We start from the raw sequence: 12,636 nt of genomic DNA on the forward strand, positions 1-12,636 counted from the left end.
ATGTACTTATTTACTCTTTCTTTTATTTATTAAAGAAATGTTTTTCTAATTTCATCTGGAATAATAGATGTCCAAGACTCAGGCTTTCCCTGTTATATCTGCCGTATGATAGAGGTGGCTTACAGCTACCAAATCTTATATGGTATTTCTGGGCGGCCCAAATTAGAGCAGGAATGTTTTATTTTGTTAAGGATCACTCCCCTCCTTGGGTCTCAATGGAATCCCAGTTGATCAATATCCCTCTAGAACTATATATGTATTCAGCAAATAAGAAAAACCTGGTCACACAATCTAAAATCCCTTTCTTAAAAAATACAATAATGATTTGGCACGATGCTCTTGCGGAAATGGGTGAGACATCACAGTTATCCCAGTTTACTCCTATCTTTGGTAATGATAGCTCCAGCCCGGCAGAGCGGATCCTAGTTTTAAAACTTGGCCGCCCCGAGGCATAGCTAAGGTGTCTGATCTTTATAATGGCAATTCACTTATGTCTTTTGAAGAACTCAAGGCCACATATGGAATTCCAACAAAACACTTTTTTAAATGCCTTTAGTTGCAAAGTTTTATTATGTCCAGGCAAAGTTACAGTTTGAAGCTCCCTCCTTTATTTACCCTAGAAGACATCACTCTGAAATTATCTGAAGCTAGGGGACAAGTGTCTGAATTATACATGTAAGGGTTTCTTCTTTTATGTTACTTGCTAAGGCTAATAAAATGGCTTCTCTGTACTGTTAACTGCTGAGACAGTGGTTCTCTAGAGCAGCTTGTTTGGGTTATAATTACTGATACAGGAATTGTATTCATTTGCTAACCAATTGGGATAGATGGTATTCTTTCTTGTGTGTCTGTAAGCTATTCTTTTTCGTGGGCTTTGGGCAGAAGGCGTGATGGGGACAGAGAGAGGAGACGCGAGGAGAGAGATGCTGTAAGCTGGGCAACGGCACGGACCCCGAGCAGGAGTCCGAGGCCCAGGGTCTTCAGCGAGGATAGGAGGCGAGGACAGACTCGTGTGGAGTGTTTGGTGGATCACCGAGGGTGGTCCCATTCGTGAGTTGGCGGAGTTCAGAGGACATTGATTGGAGGAAGGGAGACCCGGTTCTGTAAGAGCTCCAACGAGTGTGCACCGAACTGATAGTTACTGACTTGGCACCTTTATTCTATTTGTTTCTACTAACCCATCACCAAGAAATACTTATAAAGTGTAATCATTTAATCGCATATGGCGTACTGTCTGTTAATTGGCGGTGTGGGGTACATCACACAGCATCCACACAGACCTGATCTCCCCGTTTGGCGGGGCTGAAGGCTGCTCCCCCTAGACGAAAGCGAGCTGAGCGAGTCTAGGCTTACCAGGGGGCTACATACAAATTGTTTGCAAGTAAATGCAAAGAGTCATCAAACAACATGCTACAAGCATGGAGAACTGATTTGCATGAGAATCTGTCAGAAAAAGAGTGGTCAGAAGCTTGTTCCTTCGTTCAAACCCAGTCAGTGAACACTCATTCTAAGCGGATAACCAGACAGTACATTACTCCAGTCAGGTTTCGTCACTTTAACCCCAACATTCCAGACACATGCTTTAAATGTAATCACTAAAAGGGGTCTCTGTTCCATTGTATGTGCGAGTGCCCCCAGATAATCTGCTTCTGGAAGAAGGTGCTGGATTTGATTAGTCAGATTATTGGAAAAAAGGTGCTCCTTGATCCTAAATTATGTATTCTGAACATTTATCCAAAGGACTTTGTAACCTCCAAAAGTGCAAGGTCTCTGCTTAATATTTGTTTTTTGAAAGCCAGACGTTGCATAGCCTATTCATGGAAGAAACCCACAACCAGTGGACTTTCACAATGGCTGAAAGGAGTGACTTCGTATCTTGCTCTAGAAAAGATCAACTACATCACAGAAAAACAAACTTGGCAAATGTCGGGAAATTTGGGATATTTTCTACAAGTTTCTGGAGAACAATATTTGGGATGATGAAAGTAACAAATTGAATTGACAGCTTGTTTTTAATGGCCGGGTGTTTGCTTTTTTTGTGCGTTGTTTTTCCTTTTATTTCTGATGTATTTTATTTTTCCCTTTTTCTTTAACCTTGTTGCACTTTCAAACCTATGGATGATCGAATGTGTTTACTTTTCATTCTGTAAAAGCAATAAAGAGATGTTTGAAAACAAATAAGTGAACCTTTGAATCTTTGATTGGGAAAAGGGGAAGGGAGAGGGAAGCACCAGAGAGATATTCTGTAATGATCAATAAACCAATTGTTTGGAAGCAAATGACCTTGAGAGCAGAATTAGTCCATTCAGCCCATTGAGTCTGCTCCAACATTCCACCATGGCTGATTTGTGATCCCTCTCAACCCTATTCTCCTGCCTTCTCCACATATCCTTTCACACCCTGATTAATGAAGAGCCTGTCAGCCTCCATTTTAATTATACCCAATATCTTGGCTTCCACGGTTGTTCATGGAAAAAAATTCCACAGATTCACCACCCTCTGGCTGAAGAAATCACTCCTCATCTCTGTTTCTGCCAGGTGCTCCGATTTCCTCCTCCATCCCAAAGACGTGCTGGTTGTAAACTGGTTGTTGTAGATTCCTCCTCTGTGTCGGTAACTAGCAGGAGTAGTGAGGTAGTGTTCATGGGTTCGGTGTCCACTCAAAAATCGTATGGCAAAGGGGAGGAAGCTGGTCCTGAATCAGTGAGTGTGTCTTCAGACAAATTGTCCCTCCTTTCTGGTAGTAGCAATGAGAAGAGGCTGGTGGGGCCCTTAATGATGGACACTGCCTTTGTGAGGCACCGCTCCTTGAAGATGTCCTGGATAATATGGAGGCTGGAGCACACGATGGAGCTGACTAATTTTATAACTCTCTGTAGCTTACTTAAGCTCTCCTGTATCATACCAGATTTAGTATGTATTTGGTTTTAAGGAAGCAAATCGCTCTCAGTTTCGGTGTGCAAACAGAAAGTAGATTTTCTTCAGTAAGGCCTTTGACAAGGTCCCGCATGGGAGGTTAGTTAGGAAAATTCAATTGCTAGGTATACATGGAGAGGTGGTAAATTGGATTAGACATTGGCTCAATGGAAGAAGCCAAAGAGTGGTAGTAGAGAATAGCTTCTCTGAGTGGAGGCCTGTGACTAGTGGTGTGCCACAGGGATCAGTGCTGGGTCCATTGTTATTTGTCATCTATATCAATGATCTGGATGATAATGTGGTAAATTGGATCAGCAAATTTGCTGATGACACAAAGATTGGAGGTGTAGTAGACAGTGAGGAAGGTTTCCAGAGCCTGCAGAGGGACTTGGACCAGCTGGAAAAATGGGCTGAAAAATGGCAGATGGAGTTTAATACAGACAAGTGTGAGGTATTGCATGTTGGAAGGACAAACCAAGGTAGAACATACAGGGTTAATAGTAAGGCACTGAGGAGTGCAGTGGAACAGAGGGATCTGGGAATACAGATAGAAAATTCCCTAAAAGTAGTGTCACAGGTAGATAGGGTCGTAAAGAGAGCTTTTGGTACATTGGCCTTTATTAATCAAATTATTAAGAGCTGGAATGTTATGATGAGGTTGTATAAGGCATTGGTGAGGCCGAATCTGGAATATTGTGTTCAGTTTTGGTCACCAAATTACAGGAAGGATATAAATAAGGTTGAAAGAGTGCAGAGAAGGTTTACAAGGATGTTGCCAGGACTTGAGAAACTCAGTTACAGAGAAAGGTTGAATAGGTTAGGACTATTCCCTGGAGCGTAGAAGAACGAGGGGAGATTTGATAGAGGTATATAAAATTATGATGGGTATAGATAGAGTGAATGCAAGCAGGCTTTTTCCACTGAGGCAAGGGGAGAAAAAAACCAGAGGACATGGGTTAAAGGTGAGGGGGGGTAATGTTTAAAGGGAACATTGGTGGGGGCTTCTTCACACAGACAGTGGTGAGAGTATGGAATGAGCTGCCAGACGAGGTGGTAAATATGGGTTCTTTTTTAATATTTAAGAATAAATTGGACAGATACATGGATGGGAGGTGTATGGAGGGATATGGTCCTTGTGCAGGTCAGTGGGACTAGGCAGAAAATGGTTTGGCACATCCAAGAAGGGCCAAAGGGCCTGTTTCTGTGCTGTACTTTCTATGGTAAAGAGTTGTCAAGGTCTGAGTCAGAGTCACGGGCAGAGCTTGTGGTTGGACTACTCAGCCACGTGGTTACCCTGGGAATTATTAGCTGTGCTGGATATGAAGCAAAGTAACCTGAGAATTATGCAAAGGCTAACTTGTTCCCAGTGACTGAATGTAGAAAGTGGAATGTATTAACCACATGGGAGACGTGAATGTAGAATGGTGCACTGTCATGTCGAAGAGAGATACTGTGCGGGTCAGGAGTGTGGGATCTGTAATCTAAATAATCCAGCACATGCATAATTACGTTTAAATCGTGAAGTTGAAATAACATCCTGCTGTGGATGTGGTAGCATAGGATTCACTGGGTTATTTATTTAAAGGTACACTGAGGAATAAGGCCCTTCCCGCCCTTTGAACCGTGCTGCCCAGCAATCTCTGATCCAACCCTAGCCTAAACAGGGACAGGTAACAGTGATGAATTAACCTCCCAACTGGTGCGTCTTTGGATTGTGAGAGGAAACCCGCGCGTTCTGCAGGGAAAATTTACTGGCTCCTTACAGGTGACATCAGAATTCCCAAGCTGTAATAGTGTCACGCCAACTGCTACGCCACCGATAGTGGTTAGTAACGTTCTTACTGTCTGCATTAAACCATCGGACACTTTTAAGATTTTTCCTATTTTTCATGGATCATAGTCCTGGTATTGACACAAAGAAATTAATTAAGGATAGTCAAAATACTAGATGCAAGTACCTTAGATAGGGTATCTTCTGTGTAACCTTCTGCCACGGCACAATCCAGTTTTGTGCAGTTTATTAGAGCACGTTGCCAGTCTTTCTTGTGTGACCCCTTCACCATTGGCTCAAAGGAGTTAGCAAACTGTACTGGTAAGTAGCGAAAGGTGAAGACGGCTAGAATGCAAATGTGGCAAGTTGGCATGTTCTACTAGAAATTCGAGGGGTTATTTTATCAACATTCTTTCTTTTGTCAAAACCTGTTTAGGGAGTGGAGTTTTTTGATGAGAAGTTGAACTGCTTGTGCATGACGTGGCTGGTGGATCGCGGTGAGTATAGCCTTGATGAATCGTTACTTTTGTTGAACGAAAGTCCTTCAAAGTTGTCCATGTCATCTTACTGGTGCTTCCATGATGCTGAGTGACCCTACCAGGTGCCTAACCAAAAATCCTTCATCGTGCTTTGTCACATCCTCAAAGGATTGGGTCAGGCTCAAGACACGACATGCCCCTCACAAAGCCATGCTGACTCTCCGGAATCAGACTATGCTTCTTGTAAATCCTGTCTGTAGGAATCTTCTCCTGTAATTTGCCCACTGGTGAAGTAAAACTGACTGGTCTATAATTCCCAGGGTCATCCCTACTCTCTTTCCTGAACAAGAAAATAACATTTGCCAACTTCCAATCATCTGGTACTTCCTCCAGTGAGGGCTGGCCAGTGAGGATGCCCAGATCGTCACTAAAGGTGCAGCAATCTCTTCCCTTGCTTCCCGTAGTAACCCTGGGGTATATCACATCTGGCCCCGGGGACTTATCTATCCTAGGGCTTTTCAAAATTCCAGAACATCCTCTTTCTCAATGTCAACATGTTGCAGCATATCACTGCTCTCGCAAGCATCAAGGTCCCTCTCACTGGTGATTACTAAAGAAAAGTATTCATTGCGGATCTCCCCCAAAGTCCACTGACTCCAAACATTTTGCCTCTTTTAGCTCTGGCCGGCCCAGACTCTCACTCTGGCCATCCTCCTGTTCTTCAAGTTTGTTCTTCTGAATCCAACTCACCAAGTCCTTCTCGTGGCCCCTCCTAGTTCTCCGAAGTCCATTCTTCACTCCCTCCCTGGCCACATTGTAACCCTCTGGAGCCCAGGCTGATCTTTGCATCCTACGCTTCTAGACTAGCTGTTGCACATCTCTTGTCAAGCATGGCTCCTTCACCCTTCTGTTCTTTCCCTGTCTCAGTGGGACAAAACTCTGCAGAGCCTCATCCAAGTGAAGCCCAAAATGACTTCCACATTTCAATTGTGTGTTTCTGAGTGTGTTCATCCCAGTTTTTACTCCCAGGTTCCTGCCCAATGTCCAATACCATCATAGTTCAAACACCGGCGCCCCCCTCCCCCCCAGTTATTACTGCTGCAAGCAATCTTGTCGTACTCTTGTACACATGGCAACAAGAAACAGACTTGACTTTGACCGATACATTTATTTATTTAATTATTCGAGAATAGCATGGAACGGGCCCAACAAGACGCACTGCCCAGCAACCGGCCGATTTAACCCTCGCCTCATCACAGGACAGTTTACAATGACCAATCAGACTACTAAGTAATAAATAATGGTAATCTATTCGAAGTATTTTTTAAGTATCTAATGGGGCAACACAGTGGCGTCTGGTTAGCGCAACACTTTGCAATTGGGTTCGATTCCCACTGCCACCTGTGAGGAGTTTATACGTTCTCAGCTTGACTGCGTGGGTTTCCTCCGGGTGCTCCTGTTTCCTCCCAGAGACCTACTGGTTGGTAGGTTAACTGGACATTGTAAATTGTCCTGTAATTAGGCTAGGGTTAATCGGGGGTGGCTCGCAGGGCAAGAAGGGCCTGTTCCACGCTGTATCTCAATAAATAATCAATGATAAGTAAGTATATTAAAATGCTACTCTCCAAGTGCATAATTTCCTCCACTGTGTGTAACTTGGTATGGAACAGGTTGACACTTTGAAGAAGGTGGTACGAGCATTTCATTTCGGAACTTTGTATTTTATCAGCAAGGTACATATTTGAAAATCAAGTAGTAACAGCGATCAGATCATTTCTTGACCTGTCAATGCTGTCTTGCAGTGTACGCCATTCGCGAGGCCGCGACCAACAACTTGACCAAGTTGGTGGAGAAGTTTGGCAAAGACTGGGCAGAATCCACCATTGTGCCGAAAGTACTTGCCATGGCCAGTGACCCCAACTACCATCACAGAATGACCACCCTCTTCTGCATTAACGTGAGTATAGCTTTGACAATGTACTTGCCCATGGCCAGTGACCCCAACTACCTTCACAGAATGACCACCCTGTTCTGCATTAACGTGAATATAGCTTTGACAATGTACTTGCCCATGGCCAGTGACCCCAACTACCATCACAGAATGACCACCCTGTTCTGCATTAACGTGAGTATAGCTTTGACAATGTACTTGCCCATGGCCAGTGACCCCAACTACCTTCACAGAATGACCACCCTGTTCTGCATTAACGTGAGTATAGCTTTGACAATGTACTTGCAATGGCCAGTGACCCCAACTACCATCACAGAATGACCACCCTGTTCTGCATTAACGTGAGTATAGCTTTGAAAATGTACTTGCCCATGGCCAGTGACCCCAACTACCATCACAGAATGACCACCCTGTTCTGCATTAACGTGAGTATAGCTTTGACAATGTACTTGCCCATGGCCAGTGACCCCAACTACCATCACAGAATGACCACCCTGTTCTGCATTAACGTGAGTATAGCTTTGACAATGTACTTGCCCAAGGCCAGTGACCCCAACTACCTTCACAGAATGACCACCCTCTTCTGCATTAACGTGAGTATAGCTTTGACAATGTATTTGCCCATGGCTAGTGACTCCAACTACCATTGCAGAATGACCACTCTGTTCTGCATAACGTGAGTATAACTTTGACAATACTTCCATTACACTTCACAAGCTGCTAAAATATTTCATGAATAAAACGTACAGTTAGAACAGACACTAAAGAATAAAGAATTTAACAAAAATAATATGGATTTGTTTAAAATGTTCTTTTAATATATTCTTTGTGAATGTTTAGATTCTGCAAAAAATCAATTAACACTTTGCCAAAGCTGCTCCTTCCAATATTGACATCTGCTTGATACGAGCTTCTGTGCTTGCGTTATTTGCTGAGGTGTAGTGGTGTTTTGTGTTTAATCTGCAAGGTGTCTGGAGTAAAAATTGAGTTGAGGGTGAGACTTTTTATGATTTCGTGGAGCAGAGTTCCTAACCGTCCCTGTGGAAATGGACTGATGGTGTTAGCTGAAGGACAACTGATTTAATGACCTGTTGACCCACCAGATGGCTTACAGCTTTCAAGTTTTATTTCACAAGGCTCTGTTTCCGTGCTGTAGTGGACTATGGCTGTCTTTTGCTTAGAGATCTGAGTACCTTGAAATGGACATTATACATTATCTGGCTGAGGGAATTGTAAGTTTTTTGACGCAACTAGTTTCAATTTACAAGTGTACTTAAAGGCCCCCACAGTCATTCCAGTTGCGGAATTAACTTCTTTCCCTGGATTTATTTGATGGGCCTGGGCTTTGCTGGAGTTTGGACAAGGTGATGGAGAGATTCAGTTGAAATGCCCAGATAAAATGGATGTTTCTAAAGTGGGTGAGTCTCGGACTGGAGGGCACAGCCTTTGGAACAGAGGGATATCCCTTTAGAACGGAGATGAAGAATTTCTTTAGCCAAAGCGTGGTGAGTCTACAGAATTCATCGCCACAGGCGGCGATGGGAGGCCAAGTAATTGGGTGTATTTAAAGTGGAGCTTGATAGGTTCTGGAGGGTGTCGAGAGGTCTGCACGACCTGGCGTTTTTGCGGTATCCTCAAGGATTTGGCAAGCTGGACTCTCAAGAATGCAGGTGCAGCGGCCGCGGCCATTGCTGGGAGTGGACTTCAGGTTGGATGAGAGTGGCCTGAGAGGGGAAAATGAAGTGGTGTTCAGTCGATTTCAACAACGAGCCAGGTTAAAAAGTTTAAAGAGTCGCAGGGGGAAAGACTAACTTCTCTGTGAGGCTTTACACACCTCAGCAGTGAACCGACTGTCACTGTCAGCACTTGTCTCCGCACTGAATTGACTTGCTGGCTGTGCCCTGCGACCATTGACACCCTGGCTCAGATAAAATGCTGAACTGGCTCCTTGGCTGTGGACTGCAACCATTGGGCCCCTGGACTGGTTTCACTTCTCTCAGCACAGAACTGACTCCCTTGCTGTGGCCTGCAGCCATCTACTGATCTGAACTGGCTCCCTGCCTGTGGGCCTAATTTCGGCGACCCTGCGGTTCATGTTCTGTTTCTTACTGGTTTACTATTTTTTGATTCTTGTTTGCCCGATTTGTTCTTTTTGGGCACATTGCGTGTCTGACGGTCTTTGCTGTGTAGGATTCTTTCTTTTTCCATGGATTCTCTTGTGTTTCTTTGCTTTATGGCTGCCTGCAAGAAGACGAATCTCCTGCTTGTATATGGAGTTCATACTTTGGTAGCAATGTACTTTGAAATTTAGACCTCTGGATCAGCAGGAACACCTCAGAAAGATATGCCTGCGCGGGCTGGACCAAAACAGGGCTAACAGCCTGCGGGAGTGCTCGCTGGGATTCAAACTCATAGGGATGGGCCACAGGCCACATTTACAGTTGAGGTGGCAGTGGAGTTAAATATCAAAGGGAAACAAAGCAAGCCCAGTAAGGAGAGCAAACCTCAGTCTGATAAGAAATGCAAGATTATATTTATTTTGGTGTAAGCAACATTACTAGTAAAGCAAATGAGCTCACAGGAGGGTGATATTGTTACTGTCATAGAGAGGGTTGAATGGCTGAACGATTCACTCAGTGAATGGTGTGGTGGGCGTGGCACCGTAATATTGATTTATTGCTGAAATATCGAGGAGGAGGACATTCTGGGACACACCTTACTAATCCACAAGCCTCTACTGGTGAACTTCCGGTAAGATGGCGGTGTGCTGGGGCGCGGCGGGTTCTACAGGGCCAGCCAAACGTGTTACTATCTTTTGTTTATTTCTTTACAATCTCAAGACCCTGCTGGAAGTTAAGCACTTAAAGAGTGCTGCGGCCTACCCCAACGGCGTAGAAACTGAAGAAGCTGGACTTGGGGCAGATCGTTCTGCTCCCTGTGTCAGAGAGTCAGCAATGTGGTTGGCGTGCAGACTGGCAGCGAGCAATTGTCTTAGTCTCTTTTCTTGTGATTGCAAAACCCTGTTGAGCATTGTTAATGTGTAATGCTGCAAGTCTGGTCTTCTGATTTATTGCGGACTACAGGGGCTGGCAGCAGCAGTGACTGACACCCCTGCAGGGTGAGCGGATGTGGCCTCAAGCCATGGGGCCGCCTGTTTGCAGCCACCCAGGAGAGAGGCATCAAGAGCTGGCACTGGAGGTGGTGTAGCGCAGCGTTTAAGCTAACGTTGGTGCTGTCCCTCTCCCCCAAAGTGTTTGCTTGGCAGAAGGCAGGATGTATGTGTTCGACTACAGACTGCTGCAACATTCATGGACTCAGGGACTTGGACTATATTTGTTGTGTGACTATATTTTACTGCTATATGTGCCACGTGCTGTGTATGACTGTTGGTACTGTTTTGTACCTTGACCCTGAAAGAACACTGTTTCGTTTGGATGTATTCATGGGTATTCATGAATGACAATTAAACTTGAACTTGATGTAAACAGCCAAGAACAGCAAAACATTGGAATATTACCTGCAAGCTGCACACCAACCGGACTTGGAAATATATTGCCATTACTTCTGAAACCATCTTTTCACTGGGCGTCTCTGGAAATGCAGCCTTTTAACCCCTCGCAAACAGCCACCGGACTCCGCGGGGAGAAACTTCAGGCTTCGTACATCTAAGGTGTATGTGACTTTGGTCCCGCAAAATCCGTGAGGTTGGGATGTCTCGCCTACCCAAACCCCGGTTTGTGTGAATGCTGTGTGATTTACTGCCCCTGGCAATCGTCTGTCAGCAAAAAATAGCAGATTGTTCACTGCATAGAATTATTCAGGAGTATATTTAAGAATGTTAACTTAAGCAAACAGTTATTAAAGGAAAGAAAGAGAGAAAAAACAAGAAGGGCCCATTCTACTTAAAAAGTCACAAGTGCACAGTGGAGTTCAAATCTTGAACTTCTCTGTATATCGCGCACTGGACCCTCCCTCGGCCTGCGTGAAAGCACACAACACCTTCCGAAGGTCACTGGAAATCCATCTTGAACAAAGAGGCTTTCCCACGGGATTATTGGTCCTTCCTCCTTGAAGCCATTCATCTGCAGAAAGCACCCTCATCGTCCACCATCTTTCCTCCTGTCTTCTCCCAGCTCCGGCCAAACAAAGACCTCTCTGCCCAGTAATCTCTAGCACCTTCTCCCAATTCTACCATCCTGATTGGATGACACCTCATTCCTGAGCTCAGACCCAAACAGGCTGAAAGCAGAACAGATTGCTCTTACAGAACTGCTAAAATGAAATGCCTACAGCAAAGCAGTAAAAATCTGAACCAGGGCATTGACTCTGACTGGGTCAGAATCCTGGATCACCCACCCTAACTGCATTGTGGGTGCACCCACACCTCAAGGGCTGCAGCCCACCACAAAGGAATTAAATACCACTTCAACCTGTGATGCCCACACATTCCTTGGAGGAATATGCAAAAAGAGCTTCAAGTAACAGTGTACAGGTAGTCCCTAGGAGTGGTCACATGTGACAGCTCTCCCAGTATTCAGCATGAGGTACAGGAGCAAGGATATCAGAATCAGGTTTAACGTCACCGGCATAATGTCGTGAAATTTGCTGTCTTTGTGGCAGCAGCACAGTGCAACACATGACAATAGAGAAAACTGAATTACAGTAAATATATGAAATAATAGTGCGGAAACAGAAATAAAAAGTAGTGAAGTAGAGCATGGGTTCAGTGTCCATTCAGAAATGGCAGAGGGGAAGAGACTGTTCTGGAATCGCTGAGTGTGTGCCTTCAGACTTCTGTGCCTCCTTCCTGAGGGTAGCAGTGAGAAGAGGGCATGTCCTGGGTGGCAGGGGTCCTTCACCATGGATGCCGCCTTTTTGAGGCATCGCTCCTCAAAGATGTCCTGGATACGAAGGAGAAAGGCAAAGCACAGTTGTGCGAGTTATCAGGTTATAGCAGTACAGAACCTCAACTTCTCTGATATCAGCACGAACGATTTCAAAGGGAATGGCCCAAAGGAGGGGGGATCCAGGAAAACTTCGTGAGAAACAGAGTGAGAGAAGGATGTGGCTGGAAAACTCGAGCAGGGCAAGAAACCGAGTTATTAGGAGTCTTTAGTGGGGTTGGATATGGATATGTTTCCAAGGCCTGATGAAATGTATCCTTGGCTGTTATGGGAAGGAAGAGCTGAGCTCCCAAGGTCTCTTTGAGAGTTTAGTGAAACCCTCTCTCATTGCTCCCCCTCCGTGATCTCTGCTTCCCTTCGACGGGAGTCAGTGAAACCTTCTCTCACTCTGTGATATCTGCTCAGCTCTTTAATTCATCCCTCCCCCCTCCTGGTTTCACCCAGCACCTTGTATTTCTTTCTCCACTCACGTTCCACCCCCCCCCCCCCACAACTTTTAAATCTACTCATCTTTTTTCTCCACTCCTGCCGAAAGGTCTCGGCTGGAAATGTCGACTGTACTCTTTTCCACCGATGCTGCCTGGCCTGCAGAGTTCCTCCAGCATTTTGTGTGTG

General features: G+C 44.9%; 1 protein-coding gene across 1 annotated transcript in view; it reads left to right on the forward strand.

Annotated features, from left to right (window-relative positions):
• Nucleotides 1-12,636, forward strand: part of LOC140203613 (serine/threonine-protein phosphatase 2A 65 kDa regulatory subunit A beta isoform-like) — a 48,372-nt gene that overhangs the window by 24,765 nt on the left and 10,971 nt on the right. Inside the window, exons 12-13 of the mRNA XM_072269661.1 lie at nucleotides 5,124-5,184; nucleotides 6,969-7,123. Of these exons, the coding sequence (XP_072125762.1) occupies nucleotides 5,124-5,184; nucleotides 6,969-7,123 (216 nt within the window). The remainder of the gene's footprint in view (nucleotides 1-5,123; nucleotides 5,185-6,968; nucleotides 7,124-12,636) is intronic.

Source organism: Mobula birostris, chromosome 10 (genome assembly GCF_030028105.1).
Source record: "Mobula birostris isolate sMobBir1 chromosome 10, sMobBir1.hap1, whole genome shotgun sequence".
In the NCBI taxonomy this organism is placed as follows: domain Eukaryota; kingdom Metazoa; phylum Chordata; class Chondrichthyes; order Myliobatiformes; family Myliobatidae; genus Mobula; species Mobula birostris.